General features: G+C 39.1%; 1 protein-coding gene across 7 annotated transcripts in view; it reads right to left on the bottom strand.

Annotated features, from left to right (window-relative positions):
- The window catches only part of LOC147007731 (uncharacterized), a 218407-nt gene that overhangs the window by 72679 nt on the left and 126373 nt on the right, over positions 1-19355 (bottom strand). For all 7 annotated transcript variants that reach the window (XM_085866511.1, XM_085866515.1, XM_085866513.1 and 4 more), the window contains 4 exons: positions 17782-17915; positions 13964-14128; positions 13540-13719; positions 5141-5277 (listed from right to left, as the gene is read on the bottom strand). In XM_085866511.1, coding sequence (XP_085722637.1) covers positions 5141-5277; positions 13540-13719; positions 13964-14128; positions 17782-17915 — 616 coding nt within the window. The remainder of the gene's footprint in view (positions 1-5140; positions 5278-13539; positions 13720-13963; positions 14129-17781; positions 17916-19355) is intronic.

The following is a 19355-nucleotide window of genomic DNA, read 5'->3' as shown; positions in this document are numbered from 1 at the left end:
TTTAAGATAAAGAACCTTGGAGAATATCATGATTTATATCTAAAAACAGATGTTTTATTGTTAGCTGATGTGTTTGAAGCTTTTAGATCACTCTGTCATAATAAAAATTGTTATGGATTAGATCCTGCCCACTATTTCACAGCTCCTGGTTTAGCTTGGAGTGCAATGTTGAAAATGACAAAACAAGATATAGATTTAATCAGTGATGTGGATATGCTTTTGATGATTGAGAAGTCCAAGAGAGGTGGAATATCACAAGTATGTTCAAAAAGATATGCTAAAGCAAATAATAAATATCTTCCAAATTATGATAGTGAAAAAGATAGTAATTATTTGATGTATTTTGATGCTAATAATTTGTATGGATGGGCAATGTCTCAATCTCTGCCTTATGGTAAATTAGAGTGGGTGGAAGAAAAGGATTATGAAAAGGCTTTGATGAATATTGTTATTTCTTCTCAAGAGGAATTGAATGACGAAGAAGAAGGTTATTATTTTGAAGTTGATTTGAGGTACCTGAGTGATCTTCATAATAAGCATAAAGATCTTCCTTTTGCATGTGAGAAAGAAACTCCAAAGAAAGAATGGTTAAGTGATTATCATAAAAGTTTTAATATTAAAGGTAAATCAACAGAAAAGTTATTAACAACATTCTATGATAAAGAGGGATATGTTTTGCATCAGAGAAGCTTAAAACAGTTTTTGAGAGAAGGATTGAGAGTAGCTAAAATTCATAGAGTTTTAAAATTTAAACAAAGTCCTTGGGTGAAAAAGTATATTCAATTCAATACAGATATGAGAGCAAATACAAAAGTAAAATTTGAAGGGGACTTTTATAAATTAATGAATAATGCTGTATTTGGAAAGACTATGGAAAATGTTAGAAACAGGCAAAACATTAGATTCGCAACATCTTGGAAAGAAGCTTCGAGATTGATAAATAAACCAAGTTTTGAGAGAGAAGAGGTTTTTTCAGAGAACTTTTCTGCAATTCATATGAAAAAGGAAAGTATTGTAATGGATAAACCAATTTATATTGGAACAGCAGTTCTTGATTTATCAAAGATATTGATGTATGATTATTTGTACAATGACTTAAAGAAAGAGTATGGTGAAAATGTTTCATTGTTGTATATGGATACTGATAGTTTTATCCTAGATATAAAAACTGATGATGTTTATGAAGATATGAAGAAAAATATTGGAGTATATGATACAAGTAATTTCAGCAAGAAGAGTGAGTTATTTTCCAAAAAGAATGAAAAGGTTATTGGTAAGTTTAAGGATGAGTTGGGTGGAAAAGTAATGAGTGAGTTTATTGGATTGAGAGCAAAGGCATATGCTTATAAGTATGGTGAACAGATTGATAAGAGGTTAAAGGGAATAAAGAAATATGTAATAAAGAAATCAATAACTTTTAGAAATTATTATAATTGTTTGATGAATAAGAAAGAAGAATATAGGAAAATGAATACAATAAGAAGTTATAAACATAACATATATGATAGTGAAGAAGTAAATAAAAAGGCATTAGGAGCCTTTGATGATAAGAGATTTATTTTAGATAATGGAATAGATTGTGTTCCATATGGATATTGTATGATAGAGTGTATAAAATAGATTATGTTTTAACGATGGGAAGATGGGTTAGGGTTTTTAAGGGCTACCGCCGCGTTTTTCACAATATATAAATGGTTAAACCAAGTATTAATCAAACTAAAGAGTGGAGAAAATCTCAGTCTTGGTATATAAATGGAAAACATAATGAATGTGAAAAATATCAAATAAGTCTTATTGAAAAAATAACTAAAACAAAGGTATATAAAACAAATAAGCGAATTAATTTAAAAACTAGTAAGTTAGAGGATGTAAAGAAAAAAATGAATATCCTTGAATGGACTGAAAACTTTGATGGTTATCAATTGAACAATGAAAAAACAATTTACTATAATCTCAAAATGATATGTGGCTCAGGAGGTGGTCAGATGAGAGCATTAAGAGAAGTTTATCATTTCGTAATGGCACAAATGGGGTATCTTAAAAAATATAAAGATTCAAATGTTTTGTTTATCAATATTTTAGATGGGGATTATTGTGCAAAGAAAATTAAACTATTGAAGGAATTTGAGAATGAACAAATCTTTATAGGTTCAATGAGTGAGCTGTTCAACCCCCAGGTGTTCAATTCAATGAGGTTCAACCTCCAAGTTAAAAGGGGAGACAAATAAATATACCTTGGGATAAAAAGGGGATTTATTTTTAGGGAAAAAAATATGAATCGCTGAAAATCCCCATTCATTTACATGGGGAAAAGTGAGCCAGAATCAGTATTCTTACCCTACATATATATATATATATATATATATATATATATATATATATATATATATATATATACATATATATACATATATATACATATATATACATATATATACATATATATACATATATATACATATATATACATATATATATATATATATATATATATATATATATATATATATATATATATATATATATATATGTATATATATATATATGTATATATATATGTACATATATATATATATGTATATATATATGTATATATATATATATACACATATATACATACATATATATATATACATATACATATATATATACATATATATATATATATACATATATATATACATATATATATATATACATATATATATATATATATATATATATATATATTATATATATACATATATATATATATATATACACACATATATATATATATATATATATATATATATATATATATATATATATATATATACATATTAAAAATATGTTATGTATAAATATATGTATAAATATATATATATACATATATCGTGATGAGGTTAAACCCCCACCCGTGACAGGCTCCTGGCGGTAGTTCCAGGAGGGTCACGACTGAATTGTCCGTTCCGGTGGGCGACGCGTTTGATTCGAGTTACGTGGGTGGGTTCATATTTTTTATTCTTTTTTTGTTACCAGTTCTTTTTTTTTCGGCTTGCCGAATTGCTTCGGCAAACGTAGAAATGAAAAAAAGTGATAACTCCGCGTTATAATTCCACGGTGATCTTATGACCTGTAAAAGATAGCCAAACGGCGTAGGGCCACCCCGAAACCACCGCAGAAACTCTGCGGCCGCTGCACGTTTCTGTCAATTCAGAGGGCGTACGGCCGCCGTATTTTCGCCGTAGAGCAAATGTGACTTCGGCCTGAGCGACGTCGTCGTTGTGCGAACATCATTTTTTTTTATCGTTTTCGTTATCGAACATCGTTTTCGAACATCGTACTTACACAAACCTAGACACCTCGGCTATATGGTATAGCAAGATGGTTTCCAGGTCAATCACTCGACGTGACCTCTTACTGGCAATATCAGCAGTGGATTTTGTACGCTTAAGGTCCATGATGAACAAAACAATACGAGAATCAAGCACACGGGAAAATGATGCAATCAAGAGAGGCGGTAAACACGAGATGTACAGTAGAACAATGCTGCGTGACATGGCTTGCTGTTTTCCAGTAAACATTTTTTTTATAAGTAGAAAGAGTACACTCTAAAATAACGATAACAAGTACAGTATAGTAAATACATAAACCAGAAACATCGTTGTTTATTATCATTATCAAGTATTATGTATTCACACTGAATTGTACGTGCTATTTTTATACGACTGCCAGCGCTACGTCGGCTCCATCACTCGGCGATAGGAATGTTTCAGCTACATGTTTATTTTTTGTTTTTTTTTCAGAGCTGGCAGATCTGTCGTCTATGCGATCCGTCGTTGCCCGGAACGTCGTAAAGCGGCGTCTGACTGTATATATATATATATATATATATATATATATATATATATATATATATATATATATATATATATATATATATATATATACATATACATATACATATACAGGGTGTCCCAAAAATGTACTCACATTTTGTCTCCTCATTACTGGTTTTGGAGTCCATTTTTTGGGACACCCTGTATGTATATATATATATATATATATATATATATATATATATATATATATATATATATATATATATATATATATATATATATATATATATATATATATCTTCTTCTTCTTTCGGCTGCTCCCGTTCGGGGTCGCCACAGCGGATCATCCGTATGATCCGCATAGTGATTTGGCACATGTTTTACGCCGGAGCCCTTCCTGACGCAACCCTGGTCGCCTCTTACGACACAGGGATATGGTACACCTATTTTAACCGGGGTATACACCGGCCCAGTATACTGGTACTCATTTCGCCGACCTCGGAAGGATGACAGGCTGAGTCAACCCCCTGGTGTATTAATTCAGTGGCCGAACGGGGTTTGAACTCAGGACCTTTTGGATCCCAAGCCGCTGCCCTAACCACTGCGCCAACACCAGGCTCATATACACACACACACACACACACACACACACACACACACACACACACACACACACACACACACACACACACACACACACACACACACACACACACACACACACACACACACACACACACACACACACACATATTTTAGGATGCACTGTAGTATTTGCTTGTGAGAAAAATCCTGGCTCCACGAGAATTGATTGTCTCACGCCAAATGCTTCAATCACCTTTTGAAAAGCAACATACAAAATTCATTGATGATGTTATTTTTGGAGTTAATGCCAAAGACTGGAAAAAAAAAACACCAATAGGCATGAAACCTCACATGAGTTTAGTCATGTTCCAGTATTCTTGATGTGGGTTCTTAAACCTGAGACCCACCGTGAACCTGAGACCTCTTGTCTCACAATGGTCTAAGGATCGTGTCAGAGTGAGAATATTTTGGAATACTGTACAAGAAAACTATGACTTCTAATGCAGATGACATGAGTTTCATCACGTCAAAGTACATAATAGAGTTGGTGAGTAAATCTGCAAAGTTTCATGAAAAGGAAGTTAAAGGTAACAAAAAAAACAACATTTATCAGGATGAATAATGAACAATGAAAATGTTTTTTTTCTTCTTCTCATTTTATGTATTTGAAAGTAGTCTCATCACGATACATTTACGTCAGTATCACTCAATTCAAAACTCTGTTCTAGTACCTATGGTAACCAATGAGTGCGTGGTTGGCATTTGGATCACGAGACTCAGGCCTCCAGAGCATCTTTCCTTCCATGAATTGGATCAGGCAGAATGTCTGTCTGCCGTCAGTTGTCAGAACGGCCTGGAACGTGTTCGTCTGTAACAAAATTAACCATCATTATACGATGCTGACTAACTCCATCCGAAGCTACTCATTCAAATTATCATTGGAAGAGATTAAATATAATTATATGGTGACAAACCTAATTTGTGAAATGACATTTCTCAGTGTTAATTTGTAAATACTTTCAAGTGTTTGTGCGTTTGGAATTATTTCACAGCCAAACTAGAGCACTTAGGGGTCCACCCCTTCCCTCCCACAGAGATATTCTCTGTCTGGATGTTTATAAATCATCGAAAAATCGAAGGGCCCTCGGTAGAGTGTGTACCTCCGCCACACAATTGCTGATCCAATGAAACATACGAGGCCCATTTTTTTTTGAGATTTCACGCCAGATATCGTTTTTAGCCCCATAGCTCAATGGTGAAGAATTGATTAAACAATCATAATTATAGATTCAGATCTTCACCAAAATATAATCAATTCGTCCTTGTCACACACCCACCCTGTCCACCAAGTTTCGTCCGAATCCATCCACAACTTTCTGAGATACAGTGCGACACATCATTTTTGGCCCCATCATTCACTAGTGAGGAAGCACTGTAAAAATTTGAGTCGCGGGATCTGGATCTTCATCAAAATCTAAACAATTCATCATTGTCACACACGCAAACTGCCCACAAAATTACATTTGAATCTGTCCACAACTTTTTGAGATATCCTGCTCACAGACAAACAGACAAAAAAGAAAATGACCGAGCAGAGCAAGATACTTGAAAATCCACCCACCTCTCCAAAGGTTGTCATGGATACATTAATTTGTCCATTTCGTTGAGATTAAAATTGACAATCTTCATCAAAGCTCAGGTCAATCAGATAAAAATTGATTATTTTGTCAGATTGAAATTGATGATTTTAGAAGTTTAATTTTGAGTCAAAGTTGCCGCACCTGTGTCCAATAAGCTGACACATGAGTTGCTGTGGCTGTGTCCAATAAGCTAACACCATTTATAATTGAGGTAACACCAGTCGATGAGCATATCAGGAGACGAAGGATTCGTCACTCCTTGGGTGTCGTTTCCCGAGTCTCTGAAATATGCTCCGACTGAGGCGAGTGATCTCGTGAAGGACGCATTCTATGCCACGCTCGAGTCTGTGGTTGATCAGTGCCCCAAACAAAATACTCTTCTAGTCTTGGGGGATTTCAGTGCATCAACTGGAACTGATAGGGATGCTTATGAGATGTGTGTTGTTCCCCATGGGTCTGGAACTGGGAACCTGAATAGCACTAAGTTCCTTGACTTTGCAAGAAGTTATGGACGTTGGGTGGCTGGTTCATGGTTTAAGGCTCATCATTGAACTTGGTATTTTAACACTGATGGTGTGGCAAAGGAGATTGACGATGTGTTTTTTGATGGTCGCTGGAGGATGATCCAGAACTGCAAGGTCGAGCGGAGTGCTCAGTTCCTCAATACCGACCACAGGCTTGGTGTCGCAACTCTGAAGTTGCAGCCTAAAATCCAGGAAAATGGTACCATCCCAGTCGAGGCTGGATGTTGTCAAGCTCAAGGATGAGAGGGTAGCTGAGGAGGTTCTGAACAGGCTGAGTGGAGATTTGGTGTGTCTGGGTGCTTTGATGAATCTTGAAGAGTTGTGGAGTGCCTTCAAGGCCATCCTTGATGTTGCCAGTGGATGTCTTGGAACTCACCATCGGGCGAAGAAGAATTTTGTCTCTCAAGGGACACTGGATACTATTGATCAGAGTCGCAGGTCAAGGTTGAATGGCAGAGCTGAGCTGTTGAGGGAGCAGAAACGTAAAAGTTCACGTGCGTTGAGGGTTGACAAGGAGGCCTATGTGCGAGGAATCTGTGAGGGAGTGGAGCATCACCTGTGGTAAAGTGATTCTCGTCCTGCTTTCAAGAAAATTTGCGCATTGCATTCCTCCAAGCCCGTCCCCCGGTGTACTGCAGTGAGAGTGGAGGGTGGTGCGATCTTGACAGAGGAGTTGTAAATGAAGGCCCACTGGGCTGGTTACTTTGAGTGGTTGTACCAGGCTTATCCACCAGCTATTGAGTTGGATGTCAGGGGTGTTACTATCCCTATTGCTTACCCTCCACTCAACTGAGATCCACTTTTGTTTGTGGAAAGACAGGCTGCGTTGAACGGGTTGAAATGGGGCAAAGTTCCTGGGATCTGTGGCATCCATGCTGAACTTCTCAAGGCTGGTGGAAATGCTGTACTCATGTCGTTGCATGCAGTTCTGTGCTCTGCCGGGAACACAGGCATCATCCCAACTGACTGGAAGAGGGGCCTCGTTGTCCCTCTCTGGAAAGGGAAGGGTGATCACCGGGACTGCAACGGCTACACAGGGGTGATATGCTGCTCTCAGTGCCAGGCAAGGTCTTTGATCAGATAATTCTTGATAGGGTTCACCACCACTAGCATGAGCACCAGCGTCCAGAGCAGTCAGGCTTTACACCAAAGAGGTCAATGATTGACCGTATCCTTGGTCTTCGGGTCCTCAACGAACGCAGACGAGAGTTTCAGCAGGAGCTGCTTGCAGTCGATGTTGATCTCTGCAAAGCATTCGATTCAGTGAATTGGGATACCTTGTAGAGCATTCTGGGTCTTCGTGAATTGTCACCAAAACTGATTAATCTGATTTCTAAACTATACTCTGGTCCTGTGAGTGCTGTGAGATGTGGTGATAACCATCTCTGACTTATTTCCAGTTGTAACTGGAGTACCTCAGGGGTGTGTACTGGCCCCCAAACTTTTCTGCACTTGTATGGACTGGATTCTTGGGAGGATGTCGGAAAGATCAAGCTGCAGTGCATCGTTTGGGAATGTCAAGATCTCTGACCTTGATTTCGCAGATGATGCAGTGATCTTTGCGGAGACTCTAGATATCCTTTTGGGGGCCTTCAAGGTGCTGAAGGAGGAGTCAGAGCAGCTGGGATTACGGGTTTCCTGGGTGAAAACTAAAATCCAGGCTTTCAATGACATCTTGGTGCTGCTATCTTGTCTGCGCCTATTTGTGGTGAGGATGTTGAGGTTACAGAGAGATTCACTTTCCTTGGCAGTGATATCCATGTCTCTGCTGGCTGTGTGCCAGAAGTCAATAGACGTCTGGATCAGGCCTGGGGAGTCATGGATTAACTGGATGATAGGGTGTGGCGCTGCCGGTACCTGTGCAGGACGACGAAACTCTGAGTCTTCAGGTCCTTGGCAGTTCCAGTCTTGCTCTACGGATGTGCGACTGGGACTCTGACCAGGACTCTGAGATGGCGACTTAATTCCTTTGGTACCAGGTCTCTTTGGAGGATCCTTGACTATCACTGGTCAGACTTTGTGTCCAAAGAGCGGATGCTGAGAGAGACTCAAATGAGATTTGTTACCTGCATAGTCTGTGAGCGTCAGCTGCGGTTGAATGGACATGTGTCTTGTTTTCCTGATGCTGATCCTGCTCACCAGATTCTCTCAGCGAGGGAGCCTTGTAAGTGGAGGAAGCCAATGGGCCAACCATGTGCTTCATGGTTTCAGGAGGTTGATCAGCATCTCAAGGAGATGGGGATGGGCTGGGAATCTGCCTGGGGGATATCTAGACGGAGGCCCCTGAAGTGGCAGAAAGTGGATACAGCAACGCGCTGCTCTGGCACATTCTCCCATACATGACAGACCTGACTTGACCTTGAGTTGACCTTTGACCACAAAAATAGTTGGTTTCCTAATTCAGTGATAGACTATGCAATTGCTGCATAATTTTCAGGTTAGTTGGATGAAAATTCATGATTTTTGAAGTTTGACCTTGAGTTGACCTGTGACCTTTTAACCTCAAAATTAGTTGGTTACCAAATTCATTGTTGCACAATGCAATTGCTGATTAATTTTCAGGTGAGTGGGTTTCGAATTGTAAACTGTGGGCGATTGATAAACTGTGGGTGTGGGTTTGTGGGCATGGGATTGTGGGTGAGTAAGCGATTGACAAACAGACAAATGAAAAATCACTCAGTGATACTTGGTGAAACAGAACGGCACTGGGTAGAGCGCATACCTCCGCCAGGCTGTATGGTTTACATTTTGTATGCCACTGTTCAGTCGGATCTGAATCCGGACCTTAACCAAAATCGAATCGACTGGTTCTTGTCACCAAACCAACCCATCCACCTCGTTTTATCATAACTCGTCCACAACTTTTTGAGATCTCCTGCAAAGCTTTTGGCCACATATTTCAGTGGTGAAGAATCACTTTTAAAATTCTTAGATCTGGAGTCGGATCTTCACCAAAATTAAGCGCGACTGTCCTTGGCTGGTTTAGGATCTTTACCAAAATTCCCAACCTGTCCACCAAGTTTTCCTGTCCTTCGATCAAGAATTTTGATCTTTTGGTGAAGATCAGACTTCTCAAATCCGGATCCAGATTCAGATCTTCACCAAAATCGAATCAATTAGTCCTTTTTACACACCCAACCTGTCCACAAAGTTTCTGCAGAATCCACCCCGAATATTTTCGAGCTGTCATGCAATCTCGTTTTTCGCCCCATCTCTCAATGGTGAAGTTAAAAAGAATCAGTTAAAAGTTAAATAATTCTCGTATTCAGATATGGATTTGGATCTTCACCAAAATTGAATGAATTCTTCCTTGTGGTACACCCAACCTGTGCACCAAGTTTAATCCGAATCCGTCCATAACGTTTTGAGATATTGTGCTATATATCGTTTTTGGCCCAATCTCTCAATGGTGAAGAATCATTTTAAGAATTCTCAGATCCAGCTCCAGATTCAAATCTTCACCAAAATAAAGCATTCCTGTACTTGGCCAGTCAACTACATCCACAAAAAAAATCAAAACGATTGATTGAAAACTGTGGCCATAAATCGTGTGACAAATGGACAGACAGACAAACACTACAGCCCAACTTACTTGGCAAAAAAAAATTTCACCCAGTAAAAAACAGACAGAATAACAAAATCGACTGACCAACATGCATGAAAAAAAATCTTCGATTATGCAAGTGATAAACAGACAGACCAGGGGTGAAAACAGGTAAAAAAAACACCTGGGTGAATATCAACTGACATGTGCAGATGTGCTCGGGGGTACCCAGGATCAGGCGAATGTGAGGGTGGGAAGCCTACTTATGATTTCCTCCTGTATGATTTGGCAAATTCACAACAAATTCTCCATATGTGCTGAGGAACCCAAAGTAACGGTCGTGTATAACCCCCCCATGCGAGATTTCTCCATATTGTTTGTGTATGTACATCGAAAAATCTTGGAAAAAAATACACTGGGCCCAATCTCCACCAAATTTTGCACAAGTACTGAGGGTACCCAAGGTCAGGTCATGGGCACAACCCCCTTCCCTCCCCCACCACCCCACCTCCCACAAGGCAATTGTATGTATGTATGTATGTATGTATGTATGTATGTATGTATGTATGTATGAATGTGTTTGTATGTCTGGAAATGAAGAAAATGTTTGTATGTTTCTGCTTGATTGATAAGAGCAGAAATACAGATGATAGAAGGTTATCATGCTGACAAGTTGAGCAGTGTAAAATGAGCAAACTCGATCAGCTTGGGAATGTGGTCGACCAAGGTGTGATTATGGCTGTTAGTAAAAGCCCAAAACTTTGACATACTCAGCTATTTTATCTGTAGAGTTGAATCATTATCTCATTTGGATGAGAAAGTCATGTGGGACTTTCCTGGGTTAAATAATATGTCTCAGGTACCAGACCAGTGAGATTTTTTTTCAAGTCTGCCAAGAGGGATGTTTGAGCCATGAGATGCCATTATGCCGAATGACAGACTGATTTTTTTTTTTCAAAGTGAATCAGAGAGGTAATAGAAAAGGTTTTTTTTACAAGGAACAATCTTGTTCAGCTCTCAAACTTCTTCTCCAATTACTTTTGGCTTTTACCTCTATTCTCTCACATTTTACTTGCTTTTTTCAAACGTTTAATTCTCCCTCTCTCCTCTCCTTTCACTCTCAAACTCACACAAGTAATACAGTATGTAAATGTTTGGTGGCAGAATGGGAAAGTGTTCCCAATGAGCCTCGAAGGGTGGCGCTTTGAGTGTAACCCCAGCCGAGTGTATACAAAAGACATTACAAATGGTAAATGCTGCTTCTTTTCTTGAAACATAGCATTTTAAGCAGCGATAACAGCCAGATTCCAAGGGTTGGCATCCGTGGGGAGGAGGAAATTTCTCTTTACTTGGCCCACTGACTGTGGAGTGAAAAGCAACATCATAAAGATGGCATTGCCAGCACCAATAAAGAGTGCCCTGGGAAGTTGTCAGTTCCCCTGAGATCAGCTGTGCTTGTCTGAATTCAAGTTTGGTGTTATCTCAGATGTTTACAAGGTGCGCATTTTCATTATTTGTACAGCAAACCCTCAAATATCGCTGGTTTCGACGAATCGCGGGCATCCTATTGTGTTCCAATTTCGTTATCATCTTGTTTCATTTTGGCCAATCGTGGTTTTTGAGCTGAGATGAGTCACTGTTGGTGTCTACGTGTAAGATTATCTCTCATTGCGAGACTTTTCTTCTTTCTCGCGCACCATTAATTTCAGGAATCAGAGCAGCATAGGGGAACAAACCTAAATTTAATAATGAATCATTATCGAACAGGAAATGATACACGGAGATCTTGTAATACTATAATGACAAGATCTAGTAGACACACAACAGTTAATATTGGTGTCCAAATGTAAAACGATCCACAAAATTAGGAGTGCCAAAAGGCAGAAAAAGCTCGGAATGTGAAAAAAGAAAATCCAGTTGGAAGATATGTTGGCGAGAGTTGAAAGTGTGGCATCTGTGGGCCGCGATTATGGAATCAATGAATCAACTGTGCGGTAAACGTGAGTCAAATATCCATGCAAGCATTCCCACCAGCAAAGCACAAAAGTCTCATTCCAGTCCCATGATCCTCTTATTGAAATGATGGAAAAAAGTGCTTAATGTTTGGATCAAGCATCAAACAGAAAAAATGTCTTATAGTGAACTGGTAATGTGGGAGAAACCATTCCGGATTTACACCTTTGAGTGAACCGGTGTGCAGGAGAAACGATTGCGGATTTACATTTCCATGAGGCACCCGGGACGAAGGCTCCTGTTCAACCATAGCAGACCATTATGCTGCGAAAAACTACCCACTGCAGCTCATGGAACTAATAGAGGTGAAGGGATTAATGCCGGGGCAGGTTTTTAACGCTGAAGAGATGGGATTATTTTTGAAGAAGATGCCATCTCGCACCTTCCTGTCCATGCAGGAAAGATCCCCTCCGGATCAAGGTGGCTGAAGATCATCTGACCCTTCTTCAATGTGGCAATGCAGTCGGAGATTTCCTCGTGCTCCCGTTGATCCAATAGCCATCACAAGTTCTACGTCCACATCTTTCTAACCTACCCCTCCAACATCATCATCACCATCCCGAGATAAGTCTTGTGGTTTATTATTTACGGCAGAGTACATAAATTCTTACCCTCACTCACCTTGCTGTTTTGTAAAAATCACCTCACTGTTTTGTAATAAATTTAAAAGGTAAAAATGTGTTTTTTTGTTTTATAATGTATTTGTTTTATTTCCATGTATATTTCAATGTTAACATGATATATATATATATATATATATATATATATATATATATATATATATATATATATATATATATATATATATATATATATATATTTTACATGTTTATTTCAATCGTGATGTGTTGATTTCTTGCTGCTACAGACCTTCCTCTATTATCTCGAAGCCCAGGAACCGAACCCCCTTTTTCCCATTGTCCCCTGGTTTTCACTATCGCAGTTTTAACTTATCACGGTATTTTGCAGGAACGCAACCACCACAATATTTGAGGGTTAACTGTATTGCCTCTCCTCTGTGAGCCTTAGAGGATGTTTCAGAAAAATAGTTTGTTAGCAAGTCGGGATGTAAATGTCCAACATAAAATCAAAAGGGGTTATGGAGCAGAGAAATGCCAAAAAAAAATTGTATGCAAAGTCAAAGTTAATGGAAGAGTGAGCTGACTTAGGGTAGAAGGCAACATCATGATAGTGGGGCAGAAGGACAAGTGGATGCACAATGAGATGAACAAACAGGAGTTAGAAGAGGGAAGGCAACACAGGAAGCTGCAAGTTGTTGGGGGAAGGTGAATGAAGGTAGTAAAGATCAAGAGCATGTCCGGAGGATGATTAAGATAATTCGCACTTTTGAAAAGGCACACCAATTGTTGTTGGTTGTATAAAAGCAAACAATAAAACCACAAACATACGTTATGCAAGTTGCTGATGGCAGGGACAGCTGGGACTTCATTCCAGGTAACCTTCAGTATCCAAGTTGCATTAAAATTGATGCTGAAGTTTTTGTGCACTTGCTGTTCTATTTTCCACCTCAACTCAGCATGATCTTTGCTGCTTTGGCCATGATTTGTTTTTCCAGTGTAGTCATATTCCTGCAAAATTCATAAAACAGTAAAGAAGTAGGTTAATCACAGTGTGGCAAAGGTTGAAGAGATAACAAAAAAGGGGCAGGACTTATTCATTGTCAATGCTGCCATCCAAGCAACTATAACAGAAATGCATTCATCAGTGCTCTAAATAATTATAAATAAGAAGGTTGTTATCCACTTTACATAAAAAAACATTGATGCTGCCAGTTACAGTATTTAAAAATGATATGATTAAAGCAATAAACACCTGGTAAAAAACATCTCCAACTTCACGTGACAAATCTGCATCATCCCAGAAAACTGCAATCGTGGCAGTGTGATAATCTTCCTGAAAGCCAGCACTTGGTGGGTTGGGATAAGGAAAGCAGGCATCTCCATTTTTCAAGAAAATTATTGCCCCATTGTCAGTGAACTGCAAAAGAAGTCACAAACTTTCATTTTATTATCAATGCAAACTCACAAACAAATTTTGATGAATAATTTCCAAAACATAACCGTTGCATCCAAATGCATATCCACACCATCGATATAATACGAAAACTCTCATGTATGTATGTATGTATGTATGTTCCTGAAATACAGCCAAAACGGTACAAGATAGCGCAAAAATGTGAAGGTGACCTTACTCACAATTCTCCTGCGGTGTGCAGTATCAAGTTTCGTTCAAATCGGTCAACGAAAAAAATTATTAAACAATCAATTCCCGATTCAGTTAAGTACTCTTCGTGAGTATTTGATCAATGCAAACAACCTCAGTGGTATAATTCGCTGGAGCTATCTTTTTTTTTCTTGAAATGATTTTTTTCATCAACCACTGTCACAACGGGAACCCAACGGGTTCACGGGTCATCTAGTTTAGAATATAATTCACGGACCGGTGTTTGTGTTTGTTTTGTGCGCTACTCCTACAGTTCTTGGCTGATTACATACGATCAGCATGACCCCAATTCGTGTGTCGGAGTGTTTTTATCTTTGCCAGTAATCTTAGGAGGGGGAGAGGGAAGGGAGACAAATTATCCGTATAAAGGTGTATTGTGTAGCGCTGCTCCAGGTGGGCGAGGGTATAACAAGTCTCCACCATTTACAGTGCAATATTCCTATCCCCACGTTTTCCAGTGCAGTGAAGTGTTTTGAATTGTAAGCAGTGGGTATTTTTGTTCATCCACGTAACCCAGTTCTGTGGGGGTGATCTATTTTTTTGGGAGAGTGATTGAGGCAGTTGTCGGTTGCCTATACACGGCCCAAATTAAGAGGTATGTGTCAGAAGAACGCGTTTCATGCTTGGAACAAGATCGTCAGAAGGGTGGGTGTGTTTGGGTGGTTGCCTGGAAAATTTAAAGCAAACCTTCAACCTGGTGAGCATTGCCATTTCCATCAATGGATGAAATTAAACCTTTGCTTATTCCAATGGTTTTCATAAAGCAGCCAATCAGGGTTACTATAGCATGCAAAACAGTCTTTTGATTTCACCAATTACTTCACACCATAACACTGAATTTGCAAAAAAAAATCTTAAAACGTGTTAATCCAAAATGATCATGAAATATTCGAAGGAACATGTGTATTTCTTCCGTTTGATATGTTATCCTTGCTATGTTAAGATGATATCAGATGAATTGTGGAGCCTTGTCTTTGAATACAAAACAATAGCTTTTACAGACTCGTTCTTAACTCGCTGTGCTCAGGTATGGATTTGTGCTTGAGTGCAGTTCGGTTACACAAACAGAGATGTGGAAAGATAAACAGGCACAAACAGGAATTGAAATGGTAAATACATTCAAGTTTCCTGGTCAACCACATTCCAGGATGAGAAGCAACAATTATGCCATTCCCAAAGACTACTCCCTAAAAGATCATGAATGAAACTTCTTTGAAAGGGCACTAATGAGCAAATGTACAATGCCATTGATTGGCCTGGAACTTTGAAAGTTCTGGAAGTGCGACGTGCATGGGGCATTATGAAATAAAAGGATGGAATCAAAGTGGTGAGAGGTCAGTGGTGTGTAAATGTCAGAGGTGAGTGGTGGGAATGCTGGAGATGTAGAGTCAAGATTTTTGGTGTAAGTTGTTCATTCTCGAGAGATTGAGGATGTTGGTCAATGTGGAAGAGCGGGAGATAAAAGATTGAGAGAGCACTTGGAGATGCACGGGTGGGACAGCATAAGTAAGGCTCATAAGTCTGAGTCCAACACCACAGTAAAATTGAGGTCAGCTGTGATCAGGGCCCACTTTCAAGCCACTGCAGTTGTGCAACTAGTCCTGTGCACACCAGTATTCCCAGCACCATTTACAGATGTTGCGATGTACGTTGCGTCACTGTTCGTGTTGGCTCTCAGGTTCGAGGTGAGTCTATCTTTTGCACATACCTGCCAGGAAATACGTGTTCACAGAGAATACTGCTGTTTTGGAAACTTCCCTCCTGAACCACACTCGTACTTCTGTACACATACCACATATTATCGCTAAAAGCAACTAATATCTGGACTCTGTGCCAAAATATAGTCTAATGAGACTGGGCTATATTTTTGTATTCTGTCCTCAATCAGATCTGTGTCTCTGCTATGTTTCAGACATGGCTGTTGTCACCAATAGCAGCCTTAGCACTCTGCTGCCAGAGATAACCCACCTCTTCCTGTGCTATCATTTGGACGCAAATATTATTCATCTCGCGTACGCACGCACGCACGCACGCACACTAACGACAAGAACCTACCTGCTGGTCCTGCAATGTTAAGTGCTGTGTTTTAATAAAGTATAAGAAAAGGAGAAGGTTTCCATAGGTTTTATTGTCATTTTATAGTATTTTCCAAAGCGATTACTGTAAATGTTACAGACTTTTTACCTGCCATGTTTCAGGTCTACAAGAGCTCCACTTTGTTGTTCCTGTGGTTCTTGTTGGGGTCGATTTTTGAAATGTGTATCAGATTTCCATTAGCTTTGTTTGCGTCAAGTATTAATCATGATGAGGGACCCTCAAAAATCGAATAATATGTCGAATAAAATTATTAGGAAGGTTTAATCAAGGTTTTCTGGTGGGCCTAACACATCAGGCCTGTAGGCCTCTGCTGATTATACACTGCCTGTGTTTGTTGTGTCAAATTTCCAGAGGCTTTGTTTGGGTCGAGTGTTACTCATTATGAAGGACCCCAAAAAATCTAATCATATGTCAAATAAAAATTATTAGAAAGGTTTAGTAAAGTCTGTATGCGTTTACCGAAAAAAAATAGTGTTACGGAATTTCTCGACGGCCCAATATTGGATGAGAAGTGTCAAATTAATATTTTCACAGAACAATAAATGCATGTTTTCCCAATTGTGTTTTCATCTTCAAGAGAGCTTTAAATGCGCGTTTCCCAATCGACCTGTTTCCGGATTTTTCAAGCCAATTCACTCACACTTAATGGCGAGGTTCTATACTCTGAATGACCACGTACAGGTTTTTTGAACAAAAGGTTTATCACAACAGAGAGTGTGGGAGGATGGAAGAGAGACACACACACACACACACACACACACACACACACACACACACACACACACACACACACACACACACACACACACACACACACACACACACACACACACACACACACACACACACACACACACACAAACCCACAAACATTGAGGCATCGGATATTAAAAACAAAAAAAATCCCCTGTTTGGGATCACTATGAATCTTATCTCTCTCATCGTATTCATTCACATGGGACAGACACGGCACAAGGTTAATGAGAGAGATTAAAGAATGTTGCTCGAGATACACAAATTGGCTCTGTACTTGGTGGTGTGGTTCCCATTTAAAGAGTGAGTCACCCTGTATCCTCCTTAGGAAGTGGCTTCACCGCCAAAACATTCTCTGGGATTTTAAAATACTGTCATCCTCCACCCCATCGCCAGTCACATGACAATATCATGTAAGATTATCACATGATAAACACTGCAAACATATCATCAATATTTCAAACAATTTGGGAATTAAAGAGCAAATATAAAGAAAACATAAACCCTTTTTAATCAAGTACAATGAGAACATAACCACTGCACCAGTTTGTACTTACGTAGAGATTGTAGAACATAGTGGAGCCAAAAGGAATTCCGAAAGGAGGAGTGAAGATGATTGAAGTAAAATCGTCTTGCCTGGTTCCAATATGGTCATCACCAACTTCATCTCCAAAAGGGAAAAGGCGAAATTCTGGCATATCAATAGAAAGTGAAAGACCAAAACAGTTAATGCAAACATTGACCAAGATTTGAATCCATGTGAATACTGTTTGTTGTAAAATGGTGGAGGGTGGAGAGAAGGAAAACAGAGAAGGGGAGATAGGGGTGGGGGGAGAATTGAGATATTGAAGTCTCATTTTACATTTAGTGAAATTGCACATGACAAACTGCATTTCACATGTACATGGACACGTATTCATATACTTTTTTTGTATTCGCAAAGATGGACACATTTTGTATGGTGTAGGAAAATGCCCAGTGGAGAACGGGGGAGTGCTCGTCACACTCCACATGTTTTTGATTTACCCGCTGATCGCATTAAGTGACTTCTGGTTGAATGGTTTGCATTAGCGGGAACAATCATCTGGGTGGCAGACAGATGGTTGTTCTTTGTCGATTATGCGGTTTTACCGTGTGAGGCATAATCTGCGGCGATGCTCAGCATAACAGCCAGGAGGTGCATCTGATACATACATACATACATACATACATACATACACATATACATACATACATACACATAATTATAATTTGCCAGTCTGCTGCTCTGTCTTTTTGTCTGTCCTGGGTGGGGTTTCAAAATTAAATTTCCACCATTTTTTTGCTCCGTGTCATGTACATCAGACCCGGACCCAGATCTTCACCAAAATCTAATCAATTATTCCTTGGCAGACACCCAACCTGTACACTGTTTCTTCCAAATTTGAACATAGCTTTTTGAGATATTGTGCTGTCCATTGTTTTTCGCCCCATCTCTCGACGGTGAAGAATCACTTGAATAATTCTCATCCCCAGATCCAGATCTTCACCAAAATATCATCATTTCATCCTTGTCACACACCCAACCTGTCCACCAAATTTCAGCCGAATCCACCAATAACCTTTTGAGGTATCCTCCTCACAGAGAGACAAACAGACAGACAAACATAGAAGGATGAAAACATAACATGTCCACCTTCAGTGGAGGTAAAAGTTTAAAAAAAGTCTTGGCTCCGGATCTGGATCTTCACCAAAATAGAATCAATTTGTCCTAGTTACACACCCAACCCATCCACCAAGTTTCATCCCAATCTGTGAATAACTTTTTGACATATTGTGCTCCACAGTTTATCGTTTTTGGCAACATCTCTCAATGGTGAAGAATCACTTGAAAAATTGTAGGATCCGGATCCAGATCTTCGCCAATAACCATTTCGTCCTCGCCGAATCCATCCATCAAATTTGGTCCGAATGTGTACACAAGTTTTTGAGATATCCTTCTCACAGACAGACAGACAGACAAACAGACAAACAGACAGGGGTGAAAACATAACTTCCATCCACTTTCGGTGGTGGAGGTAAAAACCATGAACTCCAATGGTTATGCACAATTTGCCAAAACATATCCTGCTACTCAATGCACCCATTCATA

Source organism: Eptatretus burgeri, unplaced genomic scaffold (assembly GCF_056783735.1).
Source record: "Eptatretus burgeri isolate ZD-2024b unplaced genomic scaffold, Ebu_testis_v1 Ebu_testis_scaffold_34, whole genome shotgun sequence".
NCBI classification, from domain to species: Eukaryota; Metazoa; Chordata; class Myxini; order Myxiniformes; family Myxinidae; genus Eptatretus; species Eptatretus burgeri.
Note: the sequence above shows the minus strand (reverse complement) of the source record. Positions and strands in the feature narration are given on the sequence as shown.